Source organism: Rhincodon typus, chromosome 23 (assembly GCF_021869965.1).
Source record: "Rhincodon typus isolate 14 chromosome 23, sRhiTyp1.1, whole genome shotgun sequence".
NCBI lineage: Eukaryota > Metazoa > Chordata > Chondrichthyes > Orectolobiformes > Rhincodontidae > Rhincodon > Rhincodon typus.
Window position 1 is genome coordinate 9,726,859 of NC_063354.1, and position 23,750 is coordinate 9,750,608.

Genomic DNA, 23,750 nt, shown 5'->3' on the forward strand with positions numbered 1-23,750 from the left:
CAGCAACTTCTGTCTTTGTTTCTGATTGGCATCTGCACTTCTTTCGGTTTTTACTGCCTTTTAAATATTTGAAAGAAAAACTGTACACAATGTCAAAAAGCATGTTTGCTGTTTCTTTCTGTCTGTTGATAAACCTGGGAGCTATTATTACAGGATTAGTTCTGCCTGAATGATTTCACAACCTTTCACTGTCACAGTGGAGTGCCTTTCATTTCACAAATTGACAGAAAACTTTAAATGGTGTAAACCATTTGAACTGGAGCTTTAAATTCCAATATTTGTCTTATCAGGAATTAAAGGAAGTAAAAGGTAATATTAAAAAAAATCAATGGGAATTTTTAAAAATAAAGTTGTGAATTCTTCATCAGATACTTCAAAGCTTTATTTTATCGCATCTCAGGTCCTGTGTGGCTCAAGGTGGATACTGATCGAGTTGGCATGGCAGATGTCTGGGCAAAGGGTGGTGGGCCAAGGATTGGCATGAATCGGGACTAAGTTTGTATAGGGGCTATAAGCAGACATGTGGGTGTAAGGGTGTATGAAGGGTATGAGGGGATAAGGTAACACAGGTTGATATGGATGCAGCATGGGGAGCTTGTCTGGGGCGGGGGGGAGCTGAGACTGTGAGGACTGACAGTTTTATAGTTTTCACATTAAGAAAGTTCCGATCCAGTGCCAGAGCACTGGGGCAGGGTCTCTGTATCTGGCAACCTCGTCACTCATTCCGGACTCCCAGAAATGCAACCAACTCCCCGAACAAAAATCTGAAGTCATGGGTTTGAGGACGCAGGACTTGTTCCAACTCTGAACTCCTGACCTGGAGTGACAACTCAGGCCAAATTTAACACCAACTGTTGTGGTCCTTCACAGCAGTGCTGAAATGAGCACAAATTAGCACTGATCATGCAATATGTTTTGATCAGGAACATTTGAAAACCATATATAAAACTTGAGATTTTTGTCATTTGAATATTTGGAATTTTTTTAATACATAATTTCCCTTTTTTGCTATATACCATTGTCTGACCCAAGAGATAGCAAACACACTGTTCCTAGAACTTTGAAAATGCCCCAATCACTGTGAGATTTGTGAGAGTGGGGTGGGATTTCTGTGTCTGAATTTTGCTCTGTAGCACAAAATTGTGCTTGTTGCTCCCTTCCAGATGACACAGTTAAATACAAGAGCTCAGAATCAGATGTGAGTGTGTTAACATTCTAACATGGATTGTTGTGACATCAACAAACAATCTTCACCTTCAGTATGTCCTCCTGAGCTTTACATGGAATGTACAGCAGAAAAACAGGCCATCCAGCCCAAATTGACTGTGCTATTGATGCTCCATAAGAGTCCACTCCCATCTGTCTTTATCTAGGGACATAGAAAGCTTTATAGCACAGAAGGAGGTCATTTGGCTCATTACGTCTGCGCTGGCATAACCTTAGTGCTGGCATCTAGGCTGTTCATCTCAACTATTTTATTAGACTGCAATCTCCACGTTCTAACCACTGTCTGGAAGAAGTTCAATTTTAAATTTTACTTTTGTACTTTTAGTTGCAATTTCTCAGTTTTTAAAAGTTCTTTCATAGGATATGGGCATCAGTGACTTGGCCAGCATTCATTAGGCATCCCTAATTCCCATAGAGAATTGCCACGGTGGTTATTTAGCTCCACCAACTATGAGACTAAAGCATCAGTGTGTAGATGATGAACTGCTTTACATCAGATTCTTTTTAGCTTGGAAAGAACTGTAGGGGTGGTATAGCAGTTTTTGTGTATGTTAGAGATCAGAATAGAAAGAGGTAAACACATGGCCTACAGTAGGTCTGATTAATTCAAATCACCCACTGTGGAGCCTCCTGATCACGCTGGAGAGTACCTGGGTGAATGATTCACTATCGGACTGCCTTGCGAACAATCATCACAAATACTTGCTGTAGCAGTATAAATATAACTGACTCAGTGTTGGCTTACTCCTCTGATAAGTTATCAGCAACCTGCATCTCCAATGCGCTAAATTATGGATGTAGTATGGGTTTGGTTGGTGAGATCCTTAAAATATTTATTAGATGAAGAAAATACACAAATGCATCACATTGTCTCAGATCGGATTTATGGTTTGTGTTAAGTTCTGCGATCTCAGCCAAAGTGATAGAAGGGATGGAACAAATAACTTTGGTGCCCCTCAGCAAACTTTGGGAAGGGGAAGGTGAGTTGGAGAAAGAAAGCTTTTTTTCTGAAAACTATTCAGAACTTTGCTGAAAAAGGTGTGTATTTTTCCCCTTTTTATTCATTCACAGGGAGGTTGTAGCTGTAAGCAAAGGCATTATTTATCACCCATCACTAATTGCCCACCTTCTTGAACTGCTGCAGCATGTTGTAATAGTCTTGATGCAGTTGAGTAGCTTTTTAGGTCATTCCAGAGAGCAGTTAAGAGTCAACTGCATTGATATGGGTCTGGAGTGATGTGTTGTAGACAGACCAGGATTACACACTTCTTCTCTAAAGGACTTTCACGAACCAGTCAGCTTTTTAGGACAATCCAATGGTGATTTGAAATGTGATTTGAACTCACATCTGTAATGCAGTCCAGCTAAAAAAACTATGTGACTATACCTAGTGACATTTGTACTGATGTTGGCTGAGTGAATGGGTTGGCTTGACTGCGTTACTGCACATTACTGAAGTCTCCTGTTTAGTGGGGGTAATTCCAAGGCATCCATGGAGGAAGCTGGGCTTCCTCCTTAAAATGCTTTAAAATGATAAATATATATATTACACACTCTCACACACACACAAGCATTAAATACTACACCACTGGGAGCACTGCTTGATCTAATGTGTTCTACAAAGAAAGCTCCAATCCAAAAATGACTATTCCTATCTCTGTCACAATTGTAACCTAGGCAAAATAGGGAGATCTGAGGTTTTAATAGGGCTTTGCCTATTTTATAAAGCAGTTGTTAGTGTACCACAGTGCACATTTATAAATCCATTTGCACATTTATTTTTCCATTCTAAAACTAAAGGGTAGACCTATTAATGGGAAGCAAACACAATGAAAAGGATAATCACAGTTCTAACTGAGAATGTTTGAAATTAGACAACTATATTTATAAATATTTAATCTTAATTAGATGATAATTGAATTATCTATAATTTGTGATCAGGATGATTAATCTTCACTGGAATTATAATATATTGATGGGAGCAAAGAAATTTGGAAGAGTTTCTTATTTGACCATTAAAATGTGCAATATTTATGACTAGTCTTCAATAGAAAAACAATGTATCCAGGTGAGGTACTTCAGCACTGAGGTACATATCACATTCTCATTTCAAGATATTAGTGCCGATATTAAGTGGTCACAGATGAAGCATCATATAGGTGAGGAATAGAGCAAAGGACCTTTCCTTTTACCGCTACACACGAGCCTGAATTCCATCACAACATTCTTCATTTCCTTTATTAGCACGATACTTCATGCCATGCTCAGGGAGATTGCTTATATACTTTCAAGTGTCAGCAGTTTTGTGCCATATCTCATCGCCAGAGGCTATTAGGCTTAGGACGCCAAAACTCATTTCATGCAAAGCCATCATAATTCTAAACTTCATCTTTGCCTCATGGACACTGTGAAATCATGTCTGATGATTTAAATATGTGCTAGTTTTGGAAGTGAATGCATTGCATTTCCCACTTTCAACTCCTTGGGAAGTTTTGTTACATTAAAGGTACAATTATATGTTTTTGTTTTTGTCCAATAGCTTACTGACCTTAATTAGTCCAAAACATGCATTCTTGTCTGACCAATAAAGATTCAAACTTGTACTGCATGCTGTTTTAATAAATATATGTGACACATACAGTAGTAAAGACCACAATAAACGCTAACCAGCATCACAGTGGAAGCTATGTAAACAACATATCACGTGACATTTCATATTGTTACACGTTCTGCCTAATGCCATATAAACACTATGTTAAGCCTTCTGAATTTTCTTCAATTTGCAAAAATTTATGCAGTCCTTTACAGAAATATGCAAAATAAATTATTCAGTTTAAAAATGCAATGGCTGCTACGGACGTGACAGATCCTGGAGTTTAATGTATTTAGATTCCCTGAAGATATCGCTTTAAAAGTTGATTACGTCTGAAATTGCTGTTTTTCATAATTCACAAAGGTACATTCGTTTTATTTAATGGTTTCTGTCACTTCTGACTTGGGCAAGAAATTAGATCATCGGACATTTTTGGATTTATTTTCTACAAAAATTGAACTTTTTAAAATAAGATTAATTATATTATTAAATATTTAATGAACTTAATGATTCAGCAGGAAATACTGTACTACCCTCTTGTGGCCAGCAACATAACTGCAGCTGTTTGCAACTGGTGGATGACTGGTTACTGCTTCAATGCCTACAAGGGAAGCCACCAACCAGAAGTCCTTGCATATTAAAAAAAATACATAACATTTTTCGACAAAAGGGTTCTCCAGTGAAGGGTTGATGTACAAGGCCATTTGCAACCATTCCACTGGTGGTTATGATACATGATGAGTAGAAGGTCCACTCCATCCCCAATGGAAGTTCAATATCCCTATAAGCTCATATGTCAAATATTTATTCCTGCTGCAAACACATGGCTTAGAAATGTGCATGCAGAGGGTAGGCCAAACACCTTTTCAACTTAAAGCAGGAACCATATGAAATTAGTACAGCTCATTATAATGGGTGAAGGAAGTGGGACCTATTTAGCTTATTGGTATTACCTTAGAATCGGGCTTCTCCAACATTATTTAAATGCAGCCTGCATCTCTCAAAGGGTTAGTGTGCAAGGCTGCAGACAGCAGGTGATGTACTGGAACAAAGAAATGGCTGTAAGGTCTGTAGATTGAGCCCTGAGGCTCTCCAGTGCTGCTTTTGGGGGTTTTTCAGAGGACAGGAAAAAAGGAGTTGCTGGTACAGAAAGCCCTCCAAACAACATTTCTAACACTATTAGGAAAATATGACTAAGAAGATAAGCTCATTGAATTTCTCTCCCAAGGTGACGCTGCAATGCCTAAAGGGACCAAGCTGAGTTGTTAAGAATTGTACATTTCATTTAACTCATACCTTCACAAAACACCGTCCTCCCGACTATCCATCACGCTCCTACAATTAGTGCAAACTTTATTCCACTTCCTACTCCTGCTCACACACACTGTACCTACACTTACCTGTCAAAAGTCAACTATTTCAGTCAAAGGTACAAGGCTTGAATCTGTTGACAAATCTATTTACCTCAACAGCGCTCTCTCTAGAGTGGCTCACATTGGCAATAAATTCAATGCCAGAATAGCTAAGGCCAGTGTTTATGTTAGAATCCCTACAGTGCAGAAAGTTGTCTTTCCTACTCGCTTATCTGCTTGCGAGGCGTGGATAGTTTACTCCAGCCATACAAACCACTTCAATAAGATCCTGTCTGCAGATTAATACTGAGGCATAACCACAATCCAAATTTTGCTTAAGAGAGCTCAGAAAGAAATGGCAGAATGGCTCTTCTTGGGTGAACTAATTGAAGGAAAATGTTCACATAGAGGTCAAAAAAACCTTAAAAGGACACAATACATGTCACAGTGAATACTTTCACATTGGCCCTGAAACATGGCAGAACTTGGCACAAGATCACTCTATATGGCAGTCCCATTATCGAAAATGCCACTTTCTTTTAGCAACAGTAGTAACTGCCATCAGGTAACCCAAGCTTCGGGAGTCAATGCCAACATTACAGGTGTGTCCAACATGCAACAGATCCTCTTGTGCTCAAATTGAACTGAGTAATCATCTTCATAAAGGACAACACTCACTTTCCCACATCTCAAGTTGTGCTCTATTTGATCATGCCATTCTCACAATAGCTCATAAGACTGGCACTTGCACGCTTCATTATCACGAGCAGGGGAAGATCATGCACAACATGAAACAGGCAATGCTGACTGGAAAAACTAGAAATCAACTTTCCCTACCTAAACTGGGCATGATGGAACATCACAGAAAAGGGGGCAAGAGGCAACACTGTAAGAGACATCACTCAGGGTATCTCACCTAGAGAACAGTTAAATACAATATGGTGAGCTGGTGATTGCACTCTGATGCAAGATAATTGAATGCATACCACCCATTATAATGGAAACTTGAATGTCGATTCCACCCTGAGAAAACAGATGCCATTGATCCAATTTCTAGACTTAGATGTTGACTAAGTGCAATTTCTTTCAACAGGATTTTGATAAACATCTGGTACATAATTGAATCTTACAAATCCAAGATACGTTTGCAGTGCATACTAATTTAGAAATTCCTACACAGTAACATACCTTATAAAGGTTTATAGAAAATCATGACGGGCATGGATAGGGTGAATTGCCAATGTCTTTTTCCCCGGGTAAGGGAGACCAAAATTACAGCGCATAGGTGAAAGGGGAAAGAAATAAAAGGGACCTAAGGTCTTGCAGAGGGTGGTGTGTATGTGGAAAGAGCTGCCACAGGAAGTGGTAGAGACTGGTACAATTACAACATTTAAAAGACATCTGGATGGGTATATGAATCTGAAGGGTTTACAGGGATATGGGCTAAATGCTGGCAAATAGAACTAGATTAATTTAGAATATCTGGTCAGCATGGCATTGGACAGAAGGGTCTGTTTCTGTGCTGTACAACGCAATGGCTCTATTACTAAGTGGGTATCTGTGTAATGGGTGTGTGTTTGTGCAATACTGCCCAATTTTAAAATTCAAGTTTTATTTGTATTAATGAAAAGATATTTTACCCTAACATAAGCTAACACAGGGATTTTGCTAACACCATGACCTTGAAACTTTGGTTCCCGGAGGTGCTCAGTTCAGATCATACAGCTGTTCAGATTGCAATGCCATGGTACTACAGAGGTTACAGTTGAGTCAGATCTTTCTTTCCAGGACTTGGATCCTTCCCCTTTCAACACATGGGTAAAATAAAGAGATGTCCACGCAGCTAAGACATTCATAAGAGGGAGCACTGTGCAGCAAAGCAAGTTAAAACACAACCAACATTTCATATTTTGGGCTTGCATATAATTCCACTTAGACTAATGGAGCAAAAGTGTTCTCACTGATGAAATTAAAACCTCTAAAATAGATTTTAAAAATGGCTACTGTGGAGGAGAAGAATACTAACACAAATGCAGATTAATGCAGAACACGAATGCAGATGCCCTCCAACAGAACCTCCTAAGAACAGGACGAGCTTCATTTTGTATTTGGCCTATGCTAACCGTGGCCTGGTAAAATTCAAGTGTTCCTTTTTTATTCACAGATACCTTTCATCTTGACAATTCAAACATTATCCAAAATGATAACCTGATAGACGCACAATAAAAGTGATTGTTTAGCCAAGGGGATAAATAAACACTGGAAGCTTTCCCGAGAGACAGAATTTAAATCATGCTTACAAAGCTAGGCTTGACGATATAACAAAGCCAACAAGGACATGAGTACTAACCACTGTTTACGTTTAGAATAAGCCATTTGCCAAAATTCAAATGGCAGTCATGGGGAATTTGAAGATCCACAAAAGTAAGTTTCACAATAATAAATGTACAGCAAGCGATTCGGATGGGAAATGGAATATTGGTGTTTATTTCAGTGGGAATGGACTATAAAAGCAAGGAAATTTAACTGCAGCCACACAGGGCCTTGGTGACACCATGTCTGGAATACTGTGTGGAATTTTGGTCTCTTTATTTGAAAAAAGGTCACACTGTGTTAGAAGCAGTTAGAGAAGATTCACTTGACTCATTCCTGGGTTGAAATGTTAATCTTGTGAAGAAAGATTGAACTGGTTGGATCTTTATGCATTGGAGCTCAGAAGAATGAAGGTGATCCCACTGAAACATAGAAGATCCTGGGGACCTTGACAGGGATGATTGTGTGACAATGTTCCCCTTGTAGGAGAGACAGAAATGGGGGACACAGTTTAAGAGTAAGGAATCTCACTTTAAAGATGGAGATGAGGGGTTTTTTTTTCTCTCTCAGAGGACCACTAGACTGTGGAATTCTCTTGTCGAGAAAATAACGTAGGCTGATCATTGAAGCTCTTCGAGACAGGTAGATCAGATTAGTCAGATTTTTGGTTGACAAGGGAGTCAAAGGTCATGGAGGAGCCAAAAGGAAAGTGGGGCTGAGACCAGAACCAGATCAGCCATAATCTTACTGAATGACTCAGCAGGCTCAAAGGGCAAACAGCCTACTTCTGCTTCTAAGTTTTGTGTTCCCATGTTCCTTCAACAATGAATGCTATTGACTATTCACAGCATCTTGATGACAAAGTTGGAATACAACCAATTATATCCTCCAGATGAAGCACGTAGTCATTGTACTTACTCAAGTCACACAGGCAGTAAGTCTGAGAGTATAATTTTGGACTCTCAACAGCTTGTTGTGCTGCAGTAAATATCTTACTTATTGCTAAATTATTTTAATCAGCAAAACTAATGTGACTTCCACCTAATTTGCTGTTGGAAAAGTGCCCAGGATTCATGATGTAAGTGCACAGTTCACATTCAGGTTGCTCCCATGGCGCACATTCCTGGTGACGAGTTGGACATGCAAATATTTTGCTGACCAGAATTTCAGCATCAAGGAACTGGTTTGAACAGGGATAGTGTGCCCTTCCCTATTTTGTCAGACATGACTCAAGACCTCCAAGTCAGAAGACTATGGGTTGAAGATCCCCTTGAGTTCAAAATCTGGACTGACACTTGAGTGCAGCACTGAGAGAATGCAGCACAATTGCCTTTTGGACACGATATTAACCAATGCCCTATCTACACTCTAATGTGAACATAAAAGATCCCAGCGCATTATTTGAAGAAGAACTGTAGAGTTCTCCTGGGTATTCCAACCAATATTTATCCCTCAATAAAATGTAAATATTGCTGTTTGTGGGGCTTTGCCGTGAGCAACTTGGCTGCTGCATTTCTTAGACAATGGTGCTTACACTTCAAATTTAGTACTTCATGTCTGTAAAGTGCATTGGGATGTCCTGAGGTTGTGAAAAGCACTATATGTACCGAAGTTTTTCTCTTGTTCCATTCTGATATCATAAATTAATTGCTGTGCATGGCACAAAGTTTACTGAGGCAATGGCTACATGGAAAAGGGTAGCAGGAATTGTCATTTTTATTGGCTTTGAGACATATTCAGAAAATCAAACAGCCCAAGGTTAACACAGACACATTTACCATGGAAAACAAACTGGGACGACTTACATACCCTTCCTCTCTTGTTATTAGCTTCTTGAAACCATTTCTCAATCACTTCCATCCATAAAAATATATTGGAGCAAAGTGATTTGACATTTTTATGGTTAAAGTTTTGATTTAATTTTTAATTATTTAAATATTAATTTAATTTTAAAGCTTTAATTTTGCCCTGTTTCATGAGTAAATAAGATTTTCTCACCCAAATAGAAAGTCTTTTGTGCCAAAAACGGTTCACAAAAATTAGGACCTTTGAGTCCAGGGACAAATATGAAGTTAGGGCAAATTTATTATTTAAAACATCACTAAATAATAAAACTCAGGAAATGTCAAACCCAAGCACATTGATTTTGAATGAATGGATGGATGTAAGATGAGATGTTTGCTGTGGCTTTGAGGTCTTTATAGTGGAGCACTGATTCAAACCAGTTTTCCCAGTTGGCGTATAGTAGATCTGGACTGAACCCAACAGAACATGCATTGTAAAAACTGGTGAGCATTTACTTGAATAAGGCAGTCAAATTCAACAGTGGCTTTGAATATATGGCACAGTCGTATATTAAACTGCTGCATTATTACAATTCTGTCGCAAAATGTAATCTGTGCAATTTATACAGCGAATATTATAATCCCATGCGTGATTAACATACAAACGATATTATGATATATCAAGGAAAATGTAGCTATTTTGTTACATTAATGTTATGTCACAATGCAGTTGCAAGGTGCTCAAACATTACTTTGTACTATAAAAGTAGTATGGAAGGGGAAAACACTAACTTGAGATTTGGCATTGTACAGATCAGCTAGTTATGAAGGCTGACTTATTTTGTTCATTACAGTAATATAAAATCAGAAGCCAGGAGCTAAGATTTTCTTTTGAAGTGAGCTTTTTAAGGCACCATCTTGCCTTTCTTGGGCATTCTTACTAAATCCATTGCCACCAGGTGGCAACTCGGTCTCATCCTGCTTACAAACTTGGCCACAAGAATGTTGCAGTTGCAAACTTAATAATTTTGAATCTTTTTCCAACTATCTTTTTAAAAATATTAAAATGTCCCAAACGTTGAGGGTGACATTGGAATCTAATTATCCAAACATGTCTAACATCTTCACTCTACAACACCATAGATTACTTAGCATGCATTCCACTCAAAACCACTGTACCAGTATTCAGTGAGCTGTGGGACCATGGCTTGAAGTGCAGTGGCAAAGGAACTTTTTCATAATGAATGAATTCAAATTTGTCACCTAACATTTGAAAGACAGGGTTAATTGTTTCTAGTGAGAATGTCCATTAGGACCCTCACCAACTTTTACAGATGTACCATAGAAAGCATTTTATCTGGGTGCATAACGGCTTCCTACAGCAACTGCTCTGTCCAGGACCATAAGAAACTACAGAAAGTTGTGTACATAACCCAGACCATCAAGCAAGCCAACCTCCCATCCACCGACTCCATCCACACTTCTTGGCACTGCAGAAAGGCTGCCAACATCATCAAAGATCCTTGCCACTCCAGAAATACTCTCTTCCAACCTCTTCTGTCAGTCAGAAGATACAGAAGCTTAAACACATGTACTAACTTGTTCAAGAACAGCTTTCCCTGTTCTTATTAGACTGCTGAATGGGTCTCTCTGGCTTTTACACACCTCCTGTGCAGCTGTAACCTTGTATGCCTCGCTCTGTCTAAACACCCAATGATCTGTATGTCCTTGTATGTTATGATCTGCCTGTACTGTACACAAAACAAAACTTTTTCTGATGAAGGGTCTAGGCCTGAAACATCAGCCTTCCTGCTCCTATGATGCTGCTTGGCCTGCTGTGTTCATCCAGCTCTGCACCTTGTTGTCTCAAAACTTTTCACTGTATTTGGGTACATGTGATAACAGTAAATCAAATCAAACCAAACTAAATCAGAGAATCTATTTTCCCAGCAGATGATGATTATGAACAGAAATTATAAATTTAAGTACAGCACATATTATCATCAATTTTGTGGCACTGCTTCTGATGAAAGATTATACAGTTCAATATACCATACAGTCACTATCTTCATTGTAGGTGAGAACTATATGCTATATTCTTGTTACTAACCTATAAGAATTGTGAACAGCCAAAGCAAACCAGTATCATGCGATTTCTTGCGTGTTTTCACTGGGAGCAACTTTCATCTTAATCAACATTTTTGAATCCACTCAATTTCTATCCCACTGAAATCAGATGTAAAAGTTGGTGGGGGTCCTTATGGACATTCTCAGTTGAAAGAATGAACCCTGTCTTTCAAATGTTAGAAAATCACTGGAGTCAGTCATCTGCTCCATCAGTTTTAATGCTCAGGCAGTGAGGGTGAAAATTACTCTTTGGCTTTAAACACCATTATATACTATATTTGGCTCAATTCTTAAAATCTATAATCAATTTGTCACAAATTTAAATAGCATGGTAATTAGCCTACTTCTGTAACCGTCAGTGCTTCTAAGAGAGGTATTATGGTGTACTCCATTCACTGGGCACTCATATTTTTCCTACCTACATCTCATTTATTTTCCTAAAACTATTCATATAATGATTATATTTTTACTCCCAGAAGTATTCAGCATGAAGACCGGAAAATTATTGCACTTTTGAACCACACTTTAACTCAGACTTACAAAGCAACTCAACCACTTGTCACTTAGGTATTGGCAAAGGTGGCCAGTAATAAAGTCCAGGTTTCTTTCATATTAAAAATGAATTGTAACATTTTCAAGTGATGGAAGTTTTCTGGGACATTTCTCTTGAGCTACTGAGGTGCAGTGCTAAGGCAATTTTATTTGCAGTTTAGCAAAGAAATATAGCTGCTTTATTCACAAGGGCGAAATTATTGATTATTTCAAATTGTAAAACAGTTAGCCCAGTTGAGAACTGACCCAAGCTCCGCCTGCCTGTTAGGGTAGAGGACAAAGAACAAAGAACAGACTTTGTCTTGGTGATTTGAGTGTCAAATCCTGGCAAGTTGGTGCACATTTTCCAATTATCTGATCACTTAGTAAATACCACCTACTCCCACAAGTCATACATATGCAGGGGTAAAGTCATGCTGGCCCTACATTCTGGCATAATTGTCATCAATATTTGTGATTCACTGCAAGAGAATCTTGATGCACCAAGTGGGAGGAATACTGATGAAGTACTGAAGCAGAGCCTCAGGAGAATTCTGATCCTCCTCATCATTACTTTGGCGACATCGCTAAAATCTCTAGAAGTGTCATGTCAAGGCTCTCTGAGTGAATCATCGAATTTGCGCATATGGACTTGTGCTTTTATTAAACTATGTACTTTTTCAACATACTTCACATTAATAATAATTTCAAGGAGCTAATTTCTGCTGTCACAAGTACAGGGGAAAGTAGCACCTCTGAATTTCAAATAATGATTGTCTTCTATTTTCACACTGCAACCCCCACTTACCATTTTTGTTCAATTACAAGCAAAAGCAATAATTTTGTGAAATCTAAAAAATATACCACCTACGTCGCCATTTATAATTTATCATTACCAATGAGAGCCAAGATCCTGAGATCAGCACCATATAGTCTATAAGCTACTACTGACCTCCCCAGTGTAGTTGATGATGGCAGTCAGGAATTGAAATTATTAATTTGAAATTATCGTTTCAACGTATGGATAAAACAATGAAAATTAATCTGAGGCAGGGGTTTATATCAAAGTATTCTATCTATTAACGGAAGCCACTTAAGTGCGGAGTTTTCATGCACAGGGCTAGAAGCAGTTAAGTCTGTTATACAGACAGAGAAACTGAAACAGACAATGTGCTGAAACCATTCAAAATACTACTGCAGGCACAATATGTGAGCTAATAGAGTTTTCTTATACAAAATAACAACAAAGGCAGCATACTCATCTGAATTCCCTAAAGCAGCAGAAGAGGACAAGGTTCTCAACTGGCTGCAGCACAGTAAAAATATCTCTTAATAACACATTACACCTTTTGTCGGTGATTCTTTATTTTGATCATGCTGACAACACACTGCATCAATAGGTTTCTGTAGATAAATCTGCCCCTTTTAACCAAAAACTGCACACTGATGGCTGTTTTAGAAAGATGGGCATTTTTCAGGCTGATTACTTCCATGTTAACTCATCACTTTTCAAAGGCTGACTGTAGAAAGGATGCACACTGTTCTCCACAGGGACCAAATTTGGCCATAATACACTACTTAATTATTCAGAAGAACAGGCCTTTCTGAGCCTCCCGAAAAGTCTTTCAATCTTCATGCAGTTATTTCATACTAAAATTATTCTTAGTTCACCATCCTGAAGATGCAATTCCATCCAAAGAAGCCACAAGTCTCATTCCAGAAGACAGCAAACAATACAAACCCTCTATCCATTAACATTTTCACCCTCATATTGGCTGGCATCCACAAGTAGATTTTCTCTTTGTTCTCTTGTAGCTCAGCTAGCCTCTTCCTTTCAGCTTTGACAGCCATATATTGAACTGGGCTCCTTTCATAAACTCAAATTTTGAAGGGTCACCGGACTTGAAATGTTAATTCTGCTTTCTCTCCACAGATGCTGTCAGACCTGCTGGGTTTCTCCAGCAATTTCTGCTTTTATTTTAGATTTCCATAATTCACAGTTCTTTGTTTTATGCCTTTCATAACGGTTACTCTCCCTAACTGCAGACTTGGCTCCCACTGATGCTGTGAAATCATCTTAGTCCTGCTGGACGTTTTGATTGGAAATCATCAAGACCATATACAACTCACAGAATGAAAAACAGGAAAGAGCTGTTTGGGGTAGTAAGAACTGCAGATGCTAGAGTCAGAGATAACACAGGAGCTGCTATTTGGGTACCTCTTCCTTAATAGAACATAGAACATAGAACAGTACAGTACAGGCCCTTCGGCCCATGATGTTGTGCCGAACTTTTACCCTAATCCTAAGGTCTATCTAACCTCCACCCCTACCTTATACTATCATCCATATGCCTATCTAATAGCCGCTTAAATGCCCCTAATGAGGCCGACTCCACTACCCTCTCTGGCAATGCATTCCACGCCCCGACCACACTCTGACTAAAGAATCTACCTCTGATGTCTCCCCTATATCTACCACCACTCACTTTAAAACTATGCCCCCTTGTAATAGCTACCTCCACCCTAGGAAAACGTCTCTAGCTGTCTACTCTATCTATACCTCTGATCATTTTGTACACCTCTATCAAGTTCAATGTTGCATTGAATTTACAGCACAGAAACAGGTAAACTGGCTTAACTAGCTTATATTCTACAGAAAGGCCACGCTCCCATCGTGCCATTTCTACTTCCTTCTTAGTCTAATCTTCCCAGGATAATCTTCTACTCCTTCCTTTCTTGTGATAAATTGACTTCTTTTACTCCCTCTTTATTTGCTTCCTGTGCAGGAAGCTGCAGAGGTTCAGAAAAGAACTGGGAAAAATGTCATTCCACCTGCAACAGCCAAGTTATAGTACAGCAGATTTTTGAATTTAATCTTGAACAGAGAAATGGAGCAATAGCTGACAATGACAGGTTCCCCTTCACCTATTGTTCATTAATTCAACATTCTCTTTGATTTCAGTCCAGGTGCCTGTTATCGATTTTAAATCCCCTTTTCCAGGTATCTATCCTGTTTTGCTGTTCCAATTTTAAATTGGAAGTAGAACCTGGACTGAAGTTGGGAGAATGTGTTGTCATTTAAAAATCACAGCAGACCACCATGAAATCCTATCAGCCAGTTTGCTGCTCTGACCTCACTGTGTCTTTAAAACAATAAATCTCATTTCCAAAGGCAGACTTCTGGCAAGATTCCTAACACCAGCAGGGTAAGATGAATCTTACTTAATTCCCAAACAGAGGTGCAAAATTTATCCTTGGTAGTATACGATAAGTTATTTGAAATGCTCATTCTAACAGCTCTTGTCCTTCTACTCTGGATTTTATGTTTTCGCTACTTATATGTTCAGCAAAGACTAAAAAGTGTAAAATAAAAGAGTATTTCTCATCTTGAAATGACCTAGCATGTTATTATACATTCCTTATTTATTTTGTGTTATCCAGTAACACATCAAGGCTGCCCCAACAACTTTCCAAATCTGCAACCTCTACCACTTGTGCAGATACATAGAAACATTTACCACCTGATACTTTCTTTCCAAGCCACTAACTATCCTGACTTGGAACTACATCACCGTTCCATTGTTATATTGGGTCAAAATCCTGGAACTCTCTAATAATACTGTGGGGGCCCTACATCTCAGCCTGCAGCAGCTCAAAAAAGCAGGACTGGGCAAAAAGTATTAGCTTAGCCAGCAATACGCACATCCTCATATACACCTCATTTATATATCAAAAGTAAAGCTTCGCTATTGTTTCACACTCAGAAGTATCTTTTGGTAATGATTACAAAAATGTATTTCTAGCAGTCATTGCCAGAAGTAGATATTGCATACATAGAATAAAGTTGTTCCTGATCCTGTTAATTTTGGCTTTGTTCTTCTCTTTGTAGTATTCTTGACAACAACTGTAGATCAAGTGAACAGCAGTGCTGAAGTTATAAAGCAGAGACATGTTGTCGAAAAGTAATTTATTACTCAATTACTAAATATCAGCATGCAATGTTAGGAGCACCAGGCAGCGACTTAATGATTCTCACTTTGATAGAAACAGATTCTCAGTTTAGCTCAGAAAACAAAGTTCATTATACAATGGCAGCTGTTAAATTCACATGAAAAATGGCATTTGCTTTTAGCTCAGCTTGAAGCAGCCCCCTCCACAAAAGAAACACAACAGAAAGGCATTTGAACTAAGTACTGGTTTAGCCTAGCTTCTCACACTGATTTCTACTTGTATTACTGCCTACACAGTGGGAGAATGCAGTGACATTTTATCCTACTGGGGCAGAAAATGGCCCCAGGCAGCATGAAATGTGTGATGTTCCAACATTGCCAACTCTCACAATAACAGGAGAACTGCCACTGCTAATTTACTGCTTAAATGTAACCAGAGGTTTGGAGTGGGGTTTGTAGGATCAATAGTGAGTGAGGGAAGAATTAATTGCAAGGAGGACCAGAAGTATTGATATGCCCCTAGTGTTCAGCATCCCAGCCATTTCAGTACAGGGCATAAGATCTTATGGCCTTATTTTGCTTACTATTCTGGTTCATTCTCTGATTTTCTTTTATTTCTTCATATTTTTCTCTTTGCTTTCTCGTTATCTTTTCAATCCCTTGACTAGCTTATTATATCTACTTAAGGGCACAAAATAAGAAATAAGACCAGGAGTAAACCATTCCGTTCTTTGAGCCAACTCTCCCATTTAACAAGATCACAACTGATCTTCTACTGCTATTGTAAAATCCTCAAATCCCTTGACACTCTTAGTATCTAGAAGTATAGCAATCTCTGGATTGAATATGCTCAATACAAAGCATCTATGTGATCCGAGTTAAAGAATTCCAGAAGTTCACCAATCCCCAAATGAACAAAAAACCATCCTCATCTCACAAATAGCTTTTCCTTTCCTTAATATAAGACTGCACTCTCTAGTTCCAGAGTCCCAAACTGGTAAGAACATCCTCCTAGTATCTGTGCTGTTAATCCTCTCAAGGGGATTATATATGTTTCAATGAGATCACCTTTCATTCTTCTAAACTCTAGGGAATCAAGTCATTATTTATTCAATCAACCTTAGGCATTATATATTCAATCACTTCTCATCGTTGAATTTCATCATCCAAATCAGTTTAGTGAACTTTCATTGTACGCTGTCTAAAGCGAGTATATCCTCCTCAGGAGATGAAATCTGCACAAGAGTATTTCAGGCATGGTCACACGAGGGAGTGCAACAAGGTTTTTTTTATTCTTATATGCCAATATCCTTGCAATAAAGTTAAATGTAGCATTTTCGTTCCTAACTCCTTGAGTGCTAACTTTCTGCAACTTGTGTACAAAAATGTCAAGGTGCCTCGGTTAAAACATTTCCCACTATCTCTCTCTTTCAAAAATTCTATTCTTCTTTGTGGATAACTTTACATTTCTCTGCATTGTATTCCACCTGCCATATATATATTCCCAATCACTCAACTTGTAGGTATCACTTTACAGCCCTGTTCTGGCCTCCTGATAGTTTATTTGCTGAGCTAATTTTTATACAGTCATACAGCGCAGAAACAGACCCTTCGGTTCAACTTGTCCATGCCGACTGAGTTTCCCAAGCTAAACTAGTCCCACTTGCCTGTGTTTGGCCCATATCCCTCTAAACCTTTCCTATTCATGTTCCTATCCAAATGCCTTTTAAATGTTGTAACTGTACCTGCATTGACCACTTCCTTTGGCAGTTCATTCCATGTACAAACCCCTGTGTGTAAAAATGTTGATGCTCAGGACTCTTTTAAATATTTCGCCTCCCACCTTAATTGGTCCCCTCATCCAAGACATTGATGTAGACTATAGTTAGCTGAAATCCAAGTAATAATCATTGTGGTACTCTATGAGTTGCGACCTCCTGACCTGAAATTGATCTGTTAAATTCAGATGTTAACAAGAATGTACAAATTGGATACAGGAGTGGATCATTCAGCCCTTCAAGCCTGCTTTTCCAATTCATAATATCATGGCTGCTCTGATTGTGGCCTCAATTTCCTATACCCTTAGATTCCTTTGTGAATCAAGAATCTAACTAATTCAGACTTTAAAAATATTCAAACACTGTCTCCACTGTTCCCTGGAGCAGAAAATTCCACAGAATCAATGAACCATTAAGAGAAAAACTCTTGTCATCACCATCCTAAAAAGGAGGTCTTTTGCTTTTAAACAGTGCTCTCTAGGTGTAGTCCCTCCATAAAGAGAAAAATCCTCCTTACATCCAACATGTCAAGACCCCTCAAGCTCTTACAAGTTTCACTGAGGTCACCTTTCAGTCAAACTGTCCCAAAATGTCTTTTTGAATAAGATAAGCCCTTCATCCCAGTGATGAGTTGTGTCAATCTTCACTGAGCTGCTTCTAAAGCTATTATAACCTATCTCAAGTAAGGAGACCAAAACTGCAAGCAGTATTCCAGATGAGGTCTCACCAACACAAGATACAGCTCTCGTAAAATTTTCATGCTGTTATATTCCATTTCCCTAGCAATAAACACCGACAGTACTTTTGGCTCCCAAATTAATTGCTGCATCTGCAGACTAACTTTTTGAGATTCTTGTCCCATGATACCTAGCTTCCTCTGTACCACAGAATTTTTCAAATCTTTCTCTATTTAAAGAATACACTGCTTTTTTATCCTTCCCACCAAAATGGACGAATTCTCATTTTCCCACAATATACTCGAGAAACAAATTTTTTGACTACTCACTTAACCTATCTAAATCCTTTACATACACTTTATGCCCTCATCAGAAATAACTTCCCTACCTATCTTTGTATCATCAGCAAATTTAGTAACCATGTATTTTTCTTCCAAATCGTTTACATAGATTAATTACTTAGAAGGCCCACTGTGTTTCTCTGGGACTTGGTTCCAGTTGTTTTAGAAGATGTTAGGCTCTTCAGTTGTCACACCTCACAACTCACCCATTCCACTCCATGGACCCGTATGCTCCCATGGCTCCTTCATTGCCACTCATACTATATCAACCATGCATGGATTTTAGGAACTATGTGGAGTTGAAACAAAACTAGGCTTCTAACAAGAATTCTCATTCATGCAGCCTTGATACTGAAAGATGTTCATACCTGAAATCCCTTCAAGTGTTCAACCTGTTGTATACTTTTTAAAAAGTTCTATTCAGTAACCAAATCAGAACAGCTAGTCCTTTAATACACCTTTTAAATTGTCAATTAAAATGTGAAGTCAGCACATTGTCAGAGTTGGTGCTTCTGTAGCTTTTGAAACACAGTCAAGCATTCATAAAGACCTCAGCGCATAATGACAGTGCAGTTGGAACATCAACAAAGAACGATAATGAAAATGCAGGAATAGATAGTAATGTTCTGTTTTTCTAATCCATACTGGGTAGTCTCTCAAATAAATTAACTGAGCAGAGGTCTTCTTTTAAAACTAACAACAACCTATCTTTTCATGTTTAAATAAACAGAGATTTAAATAAAACTTTAGATCCTGAGATTTTAACTGAACTTTTCCGCAATTCAAAAGTGTTTAATTATACTCCATAAGTTTCTGATTCCCACACTAGGGGCTAAGGCACTAACTTCAAATGGCCCTCACTCTTTGACCCATTCCCCTGCTGGCTCCCACCTAACAAATTTTAACTTCTCTGGAGTCTGTGCAAAAATCCAGTCCTTACTCTCTTAAAAGCTATGTCCCATTTCCTATTAATTGGTCTAGCAATATTCCCTCCTTTATTATATGTTAGATCAGAATGGAGCCTTGTACACACCAAGGTTCCCTCTAATCTTCTTTCTAGCTGCGTGTGCCTCCCAGGCTCCGAGCAGCCACACTGCTTAGAAGGAACATTGGTGCATACTGTAAAATTTCCAGACTACTCTCCCCTTTATTATCTCTGCTTGTAGAGTGGTTGAAATCACCCTGATTCCTATAAAATTCTGCACTTACTACCTTTCCAATGTTTGTGGTGCTTGCTTTTCAGTGAATTTCCTGTTGCATGTTTTGAAAGTACGATAGTTGCAAATATTCTGATTTTTGAGTAAAAAAGATGGTGGGCTAAATAAAATTTTCATAAAGTGTTCTGTTACAGCATTTCATATGACTGTTAAAATTGGTATTTATTTGCATTACATTTACTAATTCACATAAAACAGAATGAAAAATAAGTAACATTTTCAGAATCTATTTTTTGTAAATTTATGTTCTGAATCAATAAGAGACATATATTCATAATAAATAATGCATGCAAACTATATGAAATTTTAAAATATTAGTATACTGACAAATGCTACGGTAGTGCTCAAAGTAGATTGCTAGTGAAATAATATAACAAACAGTGACATGTTATCATATCAGAGAATATCTAAGCATTGTAATGTGTAAGGAACAGGACTGCCATTCTACTCATATGTCAATCAATTAAGAGAAGCAGAAGTTAACTCTGAACATTTGAATAGCGCAGTTGAGTTGCTAACTTTAGCTCTTTCTGCAGTACTTTCTATAATACATATTGCATGTGTTATTCAATCATACTTGTAGCCCCCTCACAAACTGTTTACATTCATTTTATTTGGTACAGCAATGTTGCCAATAGAAACTGTGCGCTGTGTAGAAATTAAGTAAGTATGACTGTGTCACCACACTCGGTGATGTTTAGCCTAAAGAGAAAGGGAGTTTCTGGGTTTGTGAGATGGTGAATGCAATTATTTTTATTTTCTTATGGCTGTTTTATATACAAAACCTCTCATAGAGACATTAGTGTACAAACTTTTAAAGTATACATGAAATTCATCTCTATTATTAAAGAGTCATTAGCTTATTTAAAATAAATAGCTTATTGCATCTGATAAAGTGATACAGAAAATCATGTCAAACATACCCACTTAAGAATTTCTATACTAATGTATGGTGCTTAATTTCAGGGACACAACTGTCTGACATTAAATTATGAATTTGTAATGAAGTGTGGAGTAAGTTAACAAATTTAGTATGTTATTATGAAAATCAAAATTTTGAAAGTCAATATTTTACTTCTCAGATGGAAACCATTCTACATTAAATATAAAAACCCATTACCTAAAACCCAGTGTACAAATCTAAGCAGCAAAATGATGTTGTAGAGAAAATGAAGCATTAATCATATAATGTTGAATGTGAAAAGACTCATTTCGCTCCTCACCAATATTACTGTGCTCAGTCAGATACATATGATTGACATGCTAGAGTCAACTGAAAAGGCTCTTTGGTCCACTGTGTTGGTTCAGTTAGTAGCACTCTCATTTTAGGGGTAAAATGATCTGGTTTCAAACCTCAAATCAGGGTTTGACCTCATAATATGTTTAAAAAAAAAGTGAAATACGGTGACACTCCAGTGTAATATTGAAGGAGTGTTTTATTATCAAAGGTGACATTCTTTGAATGAAAAGATAAACCTAAGCCTGTTTTGTGCGGCTCTTCCATTGCTTTGACCAATACAATATAAACAACTGAATAGATCATTCACTTCTTTGCCATTTTATGGCTAATGTAACAAATCACTATACTTTATAAATAATTTATTACGTAATATGCTTTGAAATGTTTCAACTTGACAATTAGATATATAGCTGCAATTTTTTCTTTTTGCAAAATTTACTATATCAATGATAGTGTAAAGTTACTGTTTTGATTTAAAAGATAGTAATTTTTCTAATTACATTATTATTTCTTAATACACAAACCAAATATAAAACATTAATTCGTACCTGCCTAATGGGTTCTGGTACCCTGTATTTGCAACAGGAATGAGTCAGACGTAAGGCAGTGTCCAGACTAATCCTGTGACCCACGGATACATAAATGGGTTTAGTGCTTTTCTCACAGCTTTTAAGAGCCTAGCATAAGTAAACAAAGATATAAAATTAGAGTAAGCCCATTAACGAGATTAATGATTGATATGGCTTTCTGAACATTTGCATTTATAGCTTTGTGATCACTTGCGTATTATTGCAATTTTATTGGTGATTGTTAATTCAGGAATGTTGGAAAGGTGTTATGTTATCTGTTAAGAAAGAATTGATACTACACCTTTCACAACCTCAGAATGACCCAAAGTAGTTTACAGTTAAGCAAGTGCTTTAGAAATTATTTCACTATTGCAACAGAAAACAAAAGAACTACAGATGCTCGAAATCTGAAACAAAAACTGAAATTACTGGAAAAACTCTGCAGTTCCATCAGCATCTGTGGAGAAAAAGCAGAGTTAACGTTTGGAGTCCAGTGCTCCTTCTTCAGATACTGCCAGACCTGCTAAGGTTCACCAGCAATTTCTGTTTTTAATCACTGTTGTAACATATGGTTCCGATAAAGTGTCTACATCTGAAATGTTAATTGCTTGTTCTCACTGTGGATGTTGACTGACCTGCTGAGTGTTTTGAGTATTTTTATGTATTTATATATGAATGCTTCTGTTCATCAAAATGCATTTCCTAACACATTATCTAGATGATTGCTTGCAAGTTTTTAAGCTACCTGCAATAAATGCTTCAACTGTAAATTCATTCTTAGAGTGGTTATATTTTGGGTCAATTTTATTGAAATACAGTGCACGAAAAAGACATTTGGAACCATTTGCACTGCACATACAACATACACAACAGACCTACCATTCCTAAAACTTTCCCGGAACTTCCAACTAATGAAAATGCACTTCCTCCTTTCTGAAGGTCTTTAGCCTATAAAACAACACCATGCTAATAAAAGGAAAGTTTTATAAGAAGTATCCGTTATTTTATAATCACACGACTATTTGATTTAAGCAACAATGAATAAATTCTTTTCCCTTAACATGGCTACAGAACATCCATGCTGTTTCCTTGTTAGTATAGTGGTTAGTATCCATGCCTGTCACGCGGGAGACCGGGGTTCAATTCCCCGCTGGGGAGGATCCAAGCATTTGGGGCGGCATGGTGGCTCAGTGGTTAGCGCTGCTACCTCACAGCGCCAGCAACCTGGATTTGATTCCAGCCTTGGGTGAGTGTGTGGAGTTTGCACATTCTCCCAGTGTCTGTGTGGGTTTCCTCCGGGTGCTCGGGTTTCCTCCCACAGTCCAAAGATGTGCAGGCTAGGTGGATTGGCTATACTAAGTTGTCCATAGTGCCCAGGGATGTTTAGGTTAGGTGGGTTAGACATGAGAAATGCAGAGGCAGGGGAATGAGTCTGGATGAGATGCTCTTCGGAGGGGCAGTGTGGACTTGTTGGGCTGAATGGCCTGTTTCTACACTGTAGGGGTTCTATGATTCAATTTATCTTTTGATAAATTTTCCAGTCTTATTTTGAAACACTATACTGAGTTCTAACAAAAAAAGACACATAGGGCTCGAAACATTGAACCTGTTTCTCTCTTCATAAATGCTGTCGACCTGCCTGGTTTCTCCAGCATTTTCTGGCCAACATTTCTGCCTCAAGCCTGTTGCAGTGTTCCAGCGAGGCTCAGCACAAGCTGGAAGAACAGCATTTCACCTTCTAGTTGGGACTTACTGCCTTCAAGACTCAATATCAAATTCAATAACTGTACAGCCTGAATACCTCCTTCCAAATTCTTTACCCAACTCCAACTCTCAGGCCCTGTCAGGACAGTGGCTGCTTTCAGCACAGCCTACCATTTTCACCTACTCATTGTCTCCATTGTCAGCTTTTCTTCCCTTGTTTATTACGTGCCATCCCTTTGTCTGTCTAACCTTTTTTTACTCTCTGTGCTCTGACTCCATCTATCCGCTTACTCCTCTCCCCCCACAACCACACCCCATCTTCAATACATAAACTACCGTTTACTAGC

General features: G+C 38.2%; 1 protein-coding gene across 6 annotated transcripts in view; it reads right to left on the reverse strand.

Moving 5' to 3' along the window:
• LOC109914772 (endonuclease V) overlaps positions 1 to 23,750 on the reverse strand; it is a 101,070-nt gene that overhangs the window by 46,235 nt on the left and 31,085 nt on the right. For 4 of the 6 annotated variants that reach the window (XM_048610660.1, XM_048610661.1, XM_048610662.1 and 1 more), the window contains exons 6-7: positions 22,579 to 22,647; positions 21,679 to 21,807 (exon numbers count right to left, since the gene is read on the reverse strand). In XM_048610660.1, coding sequence (XP_048466617.1) covers positions 21,679 to 21,807; positions 22,579 to 22,647 — 198 coding nt within the window. The remainder of the gene's footprint in view (positions 1 to 21,678; positions 21,808 to 22,578; positions 22,648 to 23,750) is intronic. The other 2 variants (XM_048610663.1, XM_048610664.1) reach the window with 2 other exon arrangements.